Source organism: Aquarana catesbeiana, linkage group LG06 (genome assembly GCF_042186555.1).
Source record: "Aquarana catesbeiana isolate 2022-GZ linkage group LG06, ASM4218655v1, whole genome shotgun sequence".
NCBI lineage: Eukaryota > Metazoa > Chordata > Amphibia > Anura > Ranidae > Aquarana > Aquarana catesbeiana.
The window spans coordinates 412,274,564-412,288,579 of NC_133329.1; the positions used below are offsets into that span (position 1 = coordinate 412,274,564).

The 14,016-nt window shown below is 45.7% G+C and overlaps 1 protein-coding gene across 1 annotated transcript in view; it reads left to right on the forward strand.

Annotated features, from left to right (window-relative positions):
• LOC141147293 (protein mono-ADP-ribosyltransferase PARP14-like) overlaps positions 1–14,016 on the forward strand; it is a 98,565-nt gene that overhangs the window by 37,567 nt on the left and 46,982 nt on the right. Inside the window, exon 6 of the mRNA XM_073634502.1 lies at positions 8,108–10,356. Coding sequence (XP_073490603.1) covers positions 8,108–10,356 — 2,249 coding nt within the window. The remainder of the gene's footprint in view (positions 1–8,107; positions 10,357–14,016) is intronic.

A 14,016-nucleotide genomic window follows, 5' to 3' on the forward strand; every position in this document is an offset into this window, starting at 1 on the left:
CTGTCCATGCCTGCTGGACCATGAGTCAGCGGTAATATGCACCTTACCGCTGACCGCCCTGTCCAGCGAGGCATGGACATTGCCTTCCACATGCCGGTAGAGAGCCGGAATCGCCTTCCGTGAGAAAAAGTGGCGTTTGGGTACCTGCCACTGAGGAACCGCACATTCCACAAACTCACGGAAGGGGGCAGAGTCTACCAACTGAAAAGGCAGCAGTTGAAGTGCTAGCAATTTTGCCAAGCTAGCATTCAACCGCTGGGCATGTGGATGGCTGGGAGCAAACTTCTTTCGGCGGTGCAGCAGCTGGGGCAGGGAAATTTGCCTGGTACAATCTGACGTCGGTGTACCAAAAGCAGATTGCCCACAAGTACTTGGCTGTGACACACCTAATTCTACACCTTCATTCCTCTCACTGCAGGTCTCAGAGAGGACTGAAGGTCTAGTGGGGTTGGAAATCTCAGCTGATGAGGAGCAAGGAGAGATCCTCTTTGTTCTTTGGTGTGGGTCTTTTAGATACGCTTGCCAACGAACTGCATGGCAGGTCAACATATGTCTGGTCAAGCATGTGGTACCCAAGCGGGAGATGTTTTGGCCACGCGAGATACGCTTGAGACATATGTTGCAAATAGCAGCGGTGCGATCTGATGCACTCGTCTCAAAAAAGGCCCACACCAAAGAACTTTTTGAATAACGCGCAGAGACTGCAGCGCCCTGCACATGTGGAGCTTTGGGGTGTGATGCAGTCAATGTGCTGCCCTTAGGCTGGCCCCTGGAGGGCATCCTGCCTCGTATGTGATGTGCTGCCGCCTCCTCCTCCTCCTCCTCCTCCTCCTCCTCCTCCTCTCTCCTATCAGGCACCCACGTTGAGTCAGTGACCTCATCATCCCCTCCCTCTTCATCACTGGAGCAAACCTGGCAGTATGCTGCAGCAGGGGGAGCATGACTGCCAGATTGCTGTCCTTCTTGGGCACCCCCTCTGTCCGCGCTCATGTTACTGCCTTCATTGAGCTCAGTATCGTCATCAGAGCCTTCCAAACGCTGGGCATCCTCCTGGAGCATGTACCCAACACTGTGGTCAAACAGTTCAAGGGAATCCTCATGAGGACATGGTGGAGCTAGGGAAGGAGTCACTGATGACATTGAGCTGAGGGAAGAGGCCGCTGCTTTGCCAGACAAAGCACCCTGGGCATGGGTGAGAGAGGATGAGGAGGATGAGGACGGCTTGGTCATCCACTCGACCAAGTCTTCCGCATGTTGCGGCTCAACACGGCCAGCTGCCGAAAAAAAGGCCAAGCGTGTCCCATGGCCACGTGCTGATGAGGATGCACCGTCTCCACGACCAGCACTAGACACAGAGCCTGCTTGCCCTCTCTTATTGGCTTGTGACTGTCTGCCTCTCCTTCTTGGCCTTCCAGACATACTAATGGCCTGTAGCTGCACTAAGCTGGGATAGAACACCTGTAATTTTCTTCAAGTAGCTTTATATACTGTAACCAGACAAGCCTGCCTGTCAGTAGGAAGATAACAGGAACGGATCTAGCTGAACACTGTGAGCAGGACGCACTGTACTAAATGTAAATAGTCTAGCTGCCTGACCGTGGTACTAATAGGATCAAATAGAACACCTGTAATTTTCTTCAGGTAGCTTTATATACTGTAACCAGACAAGCCTGCCTGTCAGTAGGAATTTAACAGGAACGGATCTAGCTGAACACTGTGAGCAGGACGCAACTGCACCAAATGTAAATAGTCTAGAAGATAACAGGAACGGATCTAGCTGAACACTGTGAGCAGGACGCACTGCACTAAATGTAAATAGTCTAGAAGATAACAGGAACGGATCTAGCTGAACACTGTGAGCAGGACGCACTGCACTAAATGTAAATAGCAGGAACGGCTCTAGCTGAACACTGTGCGCAGGACGCACTGCACTAAATGTAAATAGCAGGAACGGATCTAGCTGAACACTGTGAGCAGGACGCACTGCACTAAATGTAAATAGCAGGAACGGATCTAGCTGAACACTGTGAGCAGGACGCACTGCACTAAATGTAAATAGCAGGAACGGATCTAGCTGAACACTGTGAGCAGGACGCACTGCACTAAATGTAAATAGCAGGAACGGATCTAGCTGAACACTGTGAGCAGGACGCACTGCACTAAATGTAAATAGCAGGAACGGATCTAGCTGAACACTGTGAGCAGGACGCACTGCACTAAATGTAAATAGCAGGAACGGATCTAGCTGAACACTGTGAGCAGGACGCACTGCACTAAATGTAAATAGCAGGAACGGATCTAGCTGAACACTGTGAGCAGGACGCACTGCACTAAATGTAAATAGCAGGAACGGATCTAGCTGAACACTGTGAGCAGGACGCACTGCACTAAATGTAAATAGTCTAGAAGATAACAGGAACGGATCTAGCTGAACACTGTGAGCAGGACGCACTGCACTAAATGTAAATAGCAGGAACGGATCTAGCTGAACACTGTGAGCAGGACACACTGCATTAAATGTAAATAGTCTAGATAGAAGATAACAGGAACGGATCTAGCTAAACTGAATACAGTGTATATATATATATATACGCAACACCTGGGATGCATATATATACACAATACACTGTAAGTGCAGCTAACTGACTGACTGTTCTGCCTAATCTAGCTAACTCAAATCAAATGACACTGTCTCTCTCTCTCTCTCTCTCTATCTCTCAGCACACCGGAACACACACTACACAGGGCCGCCGTGCAGGCGGCCTTATATAGTGTGGGGTGTGTACTAAATCCCCTGAGCCATAATTGGCCAAAGCCACCCTGGCTTTGGCCAATTACAGCTCTCTCTACTGATGGCGCTGTGATTGGCCAAGCATGCGGGTCATAGTGCATGCTTGGCCAATCATCAGCCAGCAATGCACTGCGATGCCGCAGTGAATTATGGGCCGTGACGCGCCACACGAATTTAGCGCGAACGGCCCATAACGCTCGCAATTCGGCGAACGATCGAACAGCCGATGTTCGAGTCGAACATGGGTTCGACTCGAACACGAAGCTCATCCCTACTCGCAACCAAGCAGAAGAGCCGCACTGGCTATTGAACTTCATTTTTCTCGGCTCCTCGTACGCGTTGTACGTCACCTCGTTCTTGACGTCCGGAATTTCCGACAACATTTGTGTGACCGTGTGTAGGCAAGACAAGTTTGAGCCAACATCTGTCGGAAAAAAATCCCATGGATATTGTTGTCGGAATGTCCGATCGTGTGTATGGGGCATTACTGTGGAGGAGTGCGGGGTGTAGCAAGATGGTGGCGACGGAACGTCACTTCTGTTACACATTCTGAAAGGTCGCCGAATCTGACTAAACACCGCAACTACACTGTGTCTTAGTATCATGAACCTAGCATTTCTAGCATATTGAGTAGGGGCAGATTATTCATGTAGCATTTACTTCCTAGAATCAATCTGCCCTTAGCTCAGGCAGGCAAGAAGAAGTGTGCTTAGTGAGAAAACCCCTCCTCCCCTCCTGAAGACTCCTGGGGTGTATGACGTAATTTACCCAGGCAAAAAAAACAGAAGAAACGCACAAACAAGTTTAAAACAAGTAACGTGCGGTGAGGGGAGTGGCGGGTGAGGCGCTGGCTAGTACCAGAGCCGGATACACGCAGGTTACATACGCCGCCATCGTTAAAGCGAGAGCAATAATTCCAGCACTAGACCTCCTCTAACTCTAAACATGTATCCTGTAAACATTTTTTAAGCGCCGAATATGGAGATTTTTAAGTACTGAAGTTTGGCGCTGAAATAAATATTGGGTGGTTTTGGATTCCCCCTATTTATTATAAGCATGTATTAACGTGTTTATTCCTATAATTAGCTAGTCTATTAAAGCTCTGATAAGGTCCTCATACCCCACATCAGGAGGCCTGTGAGAACATCCTGTTATTCCCATTTATGACTCCTTGTCATGAACACCCTGCTGGTTCAACTTGCAAATTCCAACTTAGGACAAACGGCTGTATCAACCAGGAAGTAAAACTCCAGAAATATGATATTCAACCATGTTGCCTTCCAACAGGCGCCATTCCACAAGCGTGCGCAATTTTAAAGCGTGACATGTTAGGTATCTATTTACTCAGTGTAACAACATCTTTTATATTTTACCAAAAAATCGGGCTAACTTTACTGTTTAGGTTTTCTTTTTTTTATATTCATGAAACAGTTTTTTTCCCCCCAAAAAAATGCATTTGAAAAAACGCTGAACAAATACTGTGTGACATAAAAAATTGCAATGGCCATCATTTTATTCCCTAGGGTCTCTGCTAAAACAATACATCTCATGTTTGAGGGTTCTGAGTAATTTTCTAGCAAAAAAATTATGATTTTTACACGTAGGAGAGAAGTGTCAGAATTGGCCTGGGTGGCAAGGGGTTAATTACCATAAGTAATATACAAATAATTATTATACCGTATATACTCGAGTATAAGTCGAGACCCTAATTTACCACAAAAAAATGGGAAAAACTTAGTGACCCGAGTATAAGACGAGGGTGAGAAATGCACAGCTACTGTAAGTGGAAAAGAGGGTCAACAATGCCCATTTGCAGCCTCACTGTGCCCATTTGCAGCCTCACTGTGCCCATTTGCAGCCATAGGTCCCCCGAAATTCAAACTCGGTAGTTAAGGGTTCCTAGATGCCCCCCTAGCTGCAGCCAAAATTTGGGGTCTCTGAACCCAAATGGTCCTGAAATGACATTGCTGCAGATGGACACAGTTGACCGATTAAGGGGCCCCGTATCTCGGGGCCACTTAGTGCTAGGAACCCCAAATTTGGTGTGCAAACTCAGTGGAACTAGCACCATAAAATATCCAAAGCTGGGGTTTCTAGCAACAAGTGGCCCCGAGATACAGGGCCCCATAAAATCGGTCCAGAAAATGTCAAGCACTTTTCTGCAGCAGAGAATGACATTTTCCGAACCGGCTTTGGGGCCCTGTACCTCAGGGCAACTTAGTGCTAGGAACCCCAGCTTTGGATATGTTATGGCACCAGTTCCACTGGGTTTGCACACCAAATTTGGGGTTCCTAGCATCTAGTGGCCTTGAGATACGTGGCCCCAAATTCGGTTCAGAAAATGTCAAGCACTTCTGCAGCAGAGAATGACATTTTCCGAACCGATTTTGGGGCCCCGTATTTCGGGGGCCACTTAGTGCAAAAGTGGCCCTGAGATACGGGGCCCCAAAGTCGGTTCGGAAAATGAAATTTTTGCTGCAGAAAAGTGCTTGACTCCAGTATAAGCAGAGGGGGGCACTTTCAGCACAAAAAAAGTGCTGAAAAACTCGACTTATACTCAAGTATATACGGTATATTGTTTTTAAAGAGGAAGTAAACCCTGATGGGTGTTACTTCCTCTTTGTTTTCCTGCAAAGGTAAAGCATAATGGGCTACTATGCATTGCATAGTAGCCCATTATGTGACACTTACCTGCAGGAGAAGCCCGCGATGTCCCACGTCTTCCTCGCTAGTAGCGAGTGTCCATTCTTCACCCCTCTTCCTTCCGGGGCCGCGAACTCCGGCCCTGTGACTGATCGGAGTCGCGTGACGTCACTCCCGCGCATGCCTTTAATGGCATGACCCAAGCTAGAAACGGCGTGCCCTTTCTAACTCCGGCGCATGCGCAGAAGAAATCGCCCTACGGCGATTTGCAAATATCTCCTAGACCGTGCAGGTCTGGGAGATATTCCAAGCACCTACAGGTAAGCCTTAATCCAGGCTTACCTGTAGGTTAAAGTGGTTGTAAAGGGTTTACAACCACTTTAAGGTCATCTACTATATTTTATAAATCTGTACTCAAGCAGGTGGCTTAACGGACAAATTACTTAAGTTTGAAGTTATAACTTCCAAACAGTAATTTCACAGTAAATAGATAAATAATACATTTATTATCTTATACACTATAGCCAGGGCAGCTGATAGGAGGGGACCACCAGTCCACCTGTAGGGGGCCCAGGCACACGGGGGGGAATCGGTGTGGTCGGGCGGAGGAGCAATTACAGAAAGATGCCCTGTGCAGCCCTCTGCAGCAGCTGAAAGCCATTTTCACCCACTCAAGCCAGCTTTCAGCTGCAGCAAGGAGGGACACAGACACAGGGCATTGTTCCTGTAATTGCTGATCCCCCCCTCCCTGCTCCCTGTTCTGCCTGCTTCTGATACCCCCCATGTCACCCCCCCTTCCCAAAAAATTATGATTAAACATTGTAATAAATAATTTTAAAAATATAAAATAAAATGATTTTTCCTTGTAGATAAGAAGGCTGGGCTGGAAGGGAGTATTTGTCTTTTAGACACGCTCCCTCCTATGACACTGCAGTGAGAGGCATGCCTCCACTGCAGCATTTTTTTTGGACAGCTTGTTCCAATGGTGCTTTACCATTGGTCCAAGACTCCAAGCTGTCCATTGAGCTCAGTGCCTCTGACAAGAAGTGAGGAGAGGCACTGTGAGCTCATCCTCTCAGTCTGCTGCAAACAGAGTGTGCCAAGTTGTGTTTAAACTGGCTGCTCTGTATGTAGCTTCTGACAGGGTGCACAAGGGAACCGGAACCACAGGTGGCAGGACCCCCACATTTTGACCAGTGGCTCTGCCTCACCTGCCTCCCCTGACTGCATGTCCCTGATTTTTTTTATCCTACATCACTGTGCACAGAGCAACCAATATTAATCCTTACTTAATAGATTATGCACCACCTATAAGTGAATGGACACTGGCAAAAAAAGACAGGGAGTGCTGGATGGCTGAGCCGAATGATGGATGGTGGGCCATCCCTGGAGTGATGGCTGGTGGCTCCATCGGTCTTCCCCTTGCTTCTCCCCCAGCTGCGCATCTTCTCCCCTCCTCCTCCTCCTCCTCCCCCTTGGCCAATAACATTGTTTCTCCTATCAGCCAATCAGGAAACGGGTCTCACGACCCACTTCCTGATTGGCTGGGAGGAGAATCAATGTGAGAATAGTGAATATTTATTCGCTGTTGTCATACAACTGGGTGGGCTTGGAGGGCAATGCTTTGCGCCCCTGGCCCACACTTTTTTTAAAGCCTATTAAAGCCTCTGGCTCTAATCATGCGTTCCAAACCCCCCTGTTTTGGAATCCATGGTCCGGTGCTCTGTATGTAGATCAGGGTGACGGATGCATGGATAGGGGGGGGGCGGCATCCGTGCGCACCTAATGGATGGGCCGCCGCTGGCTAAAATGCTCAGATGAGTGGTACCCGGACCCCGCCTTGATGGAAGAGGTCAACATGCGGGGATTGCCTGTATTGTGGCTATTCGCCACTGGATCCTGCATATGCGGAACTCTGCCCAGTAGTAATTTACCAAGGTGTTTATTCTAGGGTGCTATACAGGTCCAGGGTAGTGAACCCCAGGAAAGGGGGATCGAGTCCCTGAAAGTCCTGAGCGACATTGCCTGCTGTGTTGGGTGAAGATTGCTTCTCAAAGTTCTAGGTCAGAACCTGAAGTCCCTGGTAGCTATATATTTATTAATGCTAGCAGCATAAGGATTACAAATAGTCAATGTTGATTGAGTGCTGAACACATTCTTTTACTAGGAGGCCATAGTTCTACTTTACATATCTCTTCTTTTTTAACTCCCCCAGAACATCACAGCAAAAACACCTACAGTGCCTTGAAAAAGTATTCATACCTCTGGAAATTTCCCACATTTTCTCATGTTACAACCAAAAACATAAATGTATTTTATTGGGATTTTATGTGATAGACCAACACAAAGTGTCACATAATTGTGAAGTGGAAGGAAAATGATAAATGATACAAATAAATATGTGAAAAGTGTGTGTGTGTGGGGGGGCATTTGTATTCAGCCCCCTTTACTCTGATACCCCTAACTAAAATATATTAGCCTTTATATTGCTATTTCAAAATATTTTACTAAAAGCTTAAATACTACAATGCCACTTTGTTAATTCCAGCTGGTTGTTTAGTACAAAGATGATTCTTTAGAGTATTAATTATATTATATTTGTTGCTATGAAGACTAACGCTATTTCTGGTGTATTTTTCAAACTAACAAGCACTATATTTCTATTTATTGCAGTTCTAAAGACAGTGATGACAAAGCGGCATGTGCTAAATAATAAAACAATATCGGTGTACCCATATTACCCATCTATTGGACATTGCTTGTATGGAAGGGACGGCCCTCGTATAAAAATACCTGATTCGGTGGAAATTCCCATCAGTCCACATATACTGGCATTTATTTTGAAGGATGAACAGATAAAACTAAATGTTGAACAAGCAATGGCAGATGTTTCCTGTGATATCACATGGCCGAATGTAGACCACCCCACTCCTGTCATCAAACTGTCTTTGCCCAATACCCTCACCAGTCATCTCCGAACCTTGGCAAAGATCGTTCCAACATGGAGCGATAACGTCCACAAAAAGTTTAAACTTTTTATATCAAAGTATAAAGCCGCAGAGTGCGACCTGAAGCCACCAGTGTGGGAAGCCATCAAAGAAAAGATGTCTAGCTCATCATATGATGGAGTCCTCATAAAACCAGACTTAGGTGCAGAGAAGGCTTTCATTGTGGGTATTTCAGAAGATGTTAAGAAGATTGAATCAAAATTCAGAAAACTGGTAGAAGAAACCACTAGACAGCTGAGCAGAGTAGAAGATGAGGTGTCTGTTGAACCCGAAGCTTATAAATTAATGTTGGCGCATGGTCTAGAGAAAAGCATCCTGGAAGAATCTCCACATGTGAAGATTAGTTATGATGGAACTTCAGAGACAGTCATACTTTATGGACCAAGAGATGACGTTCTCACTGCTAATCGTGAAATTCTCAATATCAAGCAAGGTCTGAACTACAAATTCATTCACCTCGATCCACACATCATCCAGTTTCTGAAGGCAGTGGACAATGGAGAATTGTCGTGTAGTCTTCTTATGAAAAACAACATAAAAGCAGATTTTCAGGTGAAAGATAATGCAGTCATTTTAACTGGGTACTCTGATAAAGATCTGAGAAATGGTGAAGAAGCCGTGAAGAAGGAATTGGTCTGTAAGCGGATTTCTGTTGAGGATAAAAGTGTCACTCAGAGTCCGGAGTGGGGAAATCTGAAGAGCTTCCTAAAGGAAATATTTAATGTTGATGGGATGACCGTTGCCATAGAGGAGTTCCCAGTGAGGGATGGAGCTGAGGTGGTGATCACTGGTCTATCTTTACCTGCAGAAGAAACCTACCAGCAGATCCTTGACTTTATGGAGGGGAACACTTTGGTGGAAAAGAACATCAAGCTGAAGTCAGTGGTGGTTTTGCAGTTTATGGAGGAAAAAAGGAAGCAGGAATGGAATGGAATAATACAGAATGTGAAGGTTGTGAAGAAACAGAACTTCATCTCCTTGTCTGGCCCAAAGTTCTATGTAGAGGAGGCAGAAACCTGCATAGGAAAAATGATTTCCAAAATATATGCTGACACCTTATACATTGATAAACCTGGAGCCAAGAAATCCTTTATTGAAAATGAAGACATGTATGTTACTACAGTATGGAACAAATACAACTGTGTGATACACTTACAGAAGGAGGTAGATGACAGAATTTCTAATCCAAATGAGCTTCCTTGCCAAGTCAGCCTCCAGAATGGAGCCACGATGGTTATATATAACGGGGACCTCTGCCTACACAAAGCTGATGTCATCATAATTGCCTCAAATAAGAATATAAAGCCCACTGGGGGACCAGCACAGACTTTGGTGAAAGCAGCAGGGCCTGGTCTTCAGAAAGGAGGTGATCGCATTGTTCAGAAGGAAGGGAATCTGGAGCCGGGAGAGTGTTTCATGACAGATGTGAGTAATTTTTCGTGTAAGAAGGTAATTCATGCAACTGTGCCCATATCAAATCAAAAAGGAAATTCAACATATGAGCGTCTTCTACGGAAAGTGATAACCGAGAGCTTGGAGATGGCTGCAGGAAATGGTCAAAGCTCGGTTGCACTTTCTGTTGGTGACTTTGTTACTTCTGGGTGTCCCTTGGATCTGTGTGCTCAAAACATTGTAAAATCCATAAAATTATACACAGAAAACCAAGAGGGAGCCAACACCATCAAAGACATCCATCTCGTGGACAGTGATAAAGGCATTTTAAAGACTATCACTGAATTAGTGAACGAAGAGTTTGAAGAAAAACATGTCCAGGTTCCTTGGAAACTCGGCATGAAAAAGAAGAAGACGACTCCAAAGAAAATAGAAAGGATGAACAAAGCCAATGATCAAATGGTGACCACCAGGGAAGGGTTGAACATCAATATAAAACAAGGAAATATTGAAGATGCAATGGTAAGTTCTATTAAGAGTAGGTTTCGTCATCATATTAAACATACAAGGTAAAGAAATATTGACATTTGTATCAAATAGACAGCTGTATATAGGTAGAACTGTGACTAAATCTTCATAATGTCCACTCAGGCACTTTGAAACTTAAAGGGGTTGTAGAGGCAGAAGGTGCATTCTATGCAATGAGATAAAAAACCTTCTGTGTGCAGCAGTCCCCCCCAATACTTACTTGAGGTCCCTCTAGCTCCAGCAATGTTGTAGGAATGTCTCGGCTGTCCGGGACTCCTCTCCTCATTGGCTGAGACAGCAGCGCAGTGTCATTGGCTCCCGCTGCTGTCAATAAAAATCAGTCAGCCAAAGAGAATAGAAAGGGGGCAGGGCCAGGCAGGCACTCCGTGTCTAAATGGATACAGAGAGCTGTGACTTGGCACGGGTGCCCCCATAGCAAGGTGCTTCCTGTGAGGACTCCCAATAGGAGGGAGGCACCAGGAGAACCAAAGAGGGACCCGAAAAGAGGAAGATCTGGACTGCTCTGTGCAAATCCACTACACAGAGCAGGTAAGTACAGTGGGGGAAAAAAGTATTTGATCGGCTGCTGATTTTGTACGTTTGCCCACTGACAAAGAAATGATCAGTTCATAATTTTATTAGTAGATTTTTTTTAACAGGGAGAGACAGAATAACAATAAAAATATCCAGAAGAACGCATTTCAAAAAAAGTTATGAAATTGATTTGCATTTTAATGAGTGAAATAAGTATTTGATCCCCTATCAATCAGCAAGATTTCTGGCTCCCAGGTGTCTTCTCTATACAGGTAATAAGCTGAGATTAGGAGCACTCTCTTAAAGTGAGGAATCAGCCCAGAACTACATGGGAGAATCTTGTCAATGATCTCAGCTGGGACCATAGTCACCAAGAAAACAATCGGTAACACACTACACCGTGAAAGACTGAAATCCTGCAGCCCCCGCAAGGTCCCCCTGCTCAAGAAATCACATGTACAGAACCATCTAAAGATTACCAATGAACATCTGAATGATTCAGAGGAGAACTGGGGCAAAGTGTTGTGGTCAGATGAGACCAAAATCAAGCTCTTTGGCATCAAGTCAACTTGCCATGTTTGGAGGAGGAGGAGGATTGCTGCCTATGACCCCAAGAACACAATCCCCCACCGTCATACATGGAGGTGGAAACATTATGCTTTGGGGGTGTTTTTCTGCTAAGGGCAAAGGACAACGTCACTCCATCTAAGGGGCGATGTACCCTCAAATCTTGGGTGAGAACCTCCTTCCCTCAGCCAGGGCATTGAAGATGGGTCGTGAATGGGTATTCCAGCATGACAATGACCTAAAACACGCGGCCAAGGCAACATTAAGGTCCTGAAGTAGCCTAGCCAGTCTCCAGACCTTAATCCTATAGAAAATATGTGGAGTGAGCTGAAGGTTCGAGTTACCAAACGTCATCCTCAAAACCTTAATGACTTGGAGAGGATCTGCAAAGAGGAGTGGGGCAAAATTCTTTGTGAGATGTGTGCAAACCTGGTGGCCAACTACAAGAAATGTCTGACCTCTGTGATTGCTAACAAGGGTTTTGCCACCAAGTCGATGTAGCACCCTGGAGTTTAGTCAGGGAACTCCTCACAAATTTACTTGCCAAGAGTAGTTATCTTGATAGATTGATAGGATCCATTGATTTCTTCCTAAGCTTGGCCTTGTTCCACTTTTCTCTTCTACCACTAGGTGGTCGGGCACTTGGTGGTATTAGATACAAGAAGGGCAACCAAAGGGCAGGTTATGGGTATGTGGGTGACCCAGCCAATGGGCAGGGGTTTTCTTCAATCCCTTGGCCTGCTGGGAGAGCCTATATATTCAGGTGAGGTCAGGTGATCTGTGTTCTTTGTCACCTGGACTGCCATCTGGGTGGACGTATGTTGTCTGCCCCGGGATGCTAGGCAAGAGATTGGGCCTATCCCGGGGGCATCTGGCTTCTAGGCTGTGTGAGGGCCTATCCAGAAGTAAGAGGGCAGCGCAGGGTTGGGATTGCGGCTTGCAGTCCAAACAAATGTGGCGGTTCTGCGGTCGTGGTCGGAGGTAGAGGGGAAGCTGTCACCACAAAGGGTCCCATCGCCTTTACCGGGGACCACAGGGAGTAACTGAAGCAAGTACCGGAACCATTTTCTCACTGAAGGGCACGGTGGAGAATCGGGAAACTTCAGGTGGTGATCAAGTCAGGGACCCAACCAACAGAGGAGACACTTGTAGAGCAGCCTTGTGTGTCAAGCCAGGGACTGAGCCGGTCAGCAGGGGTGAAGCTTGAGGAGTATCTGGAGTGCCAAGCTAGGGACCCAGCAGAGACGTGGGGGTGACGCTTGAGGGGATACTACCGCAAACCTTGGAGGAGCTCAAGGGATTCAGAGTCAGTGACCAGGGAGACCAGGAGCTCAGTATTGAAGAACTACAAGGATCAGTTGTAGTGGAGCTGAAAGAACTGATACGTTGAGCTGGGAACTGTTAGAGGACTGTTACCATAGGAGACAGCAATCCTACATGTGCAGATGTGGCGCCTTGCTGGGGCCTTTCCCTGTACGGCTATCCTCCTATTGAAGTCTCAGAGTCTGCCAATTAAGTTTGCAACTATTTAAGGGTGTCCTGGCCCTAACATGTATAAAAAGGACTGTCAAAATAAATAAAACCTCTTTTACATCCAAGAAGTGTCTGGCGCCCAATAACTTTCACCATCTTTGCACCCACTATGCCTCACAACCCACCACATATTGAAGGATGTCGGCTGTCTTTGGCCTTGGAGGTCCTCATTAGACCAAAAGAGGTAAAAGACCTTACTACATCATGTTTTGCGAAGGGATCAATAACTTATTTCATTTATTTCATTAAAATGCAAATCAATTTATATATTTTTTGAAATGCGTTTTTCTGGATATTTTTGTTATTCTGTCTCTCACTGTAATAATAAACCAATTAATAAAATTATAGACTGATCATTTCTTTGTCAGTGGGCAAACGTACAAAATCAGCAGGAGAGCAAATACTTTTTCCCCTTCCCTGTATAACATGTTTGTTATTTTTAATAAAAAAAAACAAAAAAAAAACGAGACTTTAAAATCACTTTAACCTTATAGTAAGAATTGCAACTTACAATCCCAGAGAAAAGAGCCACTTTCCTGAAGTTTTTGGCTTCAGCACTATGAAGCCCACACACAATTGGATTGTCCGCCTGACTCGGTCCGTCTGACCAGTCCGGTCAAAGTCCGACCATGTGTTCGTTGCATAAGATTGTCCTGTATTTGTCTCCATCCATCTTTCAATAAACTCTGACCAGCTTCCCTGTCCCTGCTGAAGAAAAGCATCCCCACCACATGATGCTGCCACCACCATGTTTCACGGTGGGGATGGTGTGTTCAGGGTGATGGGCAGTGTTAGTTTTCCCCCACACATAACGTTTTACTTTTAGACCAAAAAGTTGAATTTTGGTCTCCTCTGACCAGAGCACCTTCTTCCACATGTTTGCTGTGTCCTCCACATGGCTTCTCACAAACTACAAACATTTTCTTCTTATGACTTTCTTTCACCAATGTCTTTCTTCTTGTCACTCTTCCATAAAGGGCAGATTTGTGGAGAACACGACTAATAGTTGTCCTGTGGACA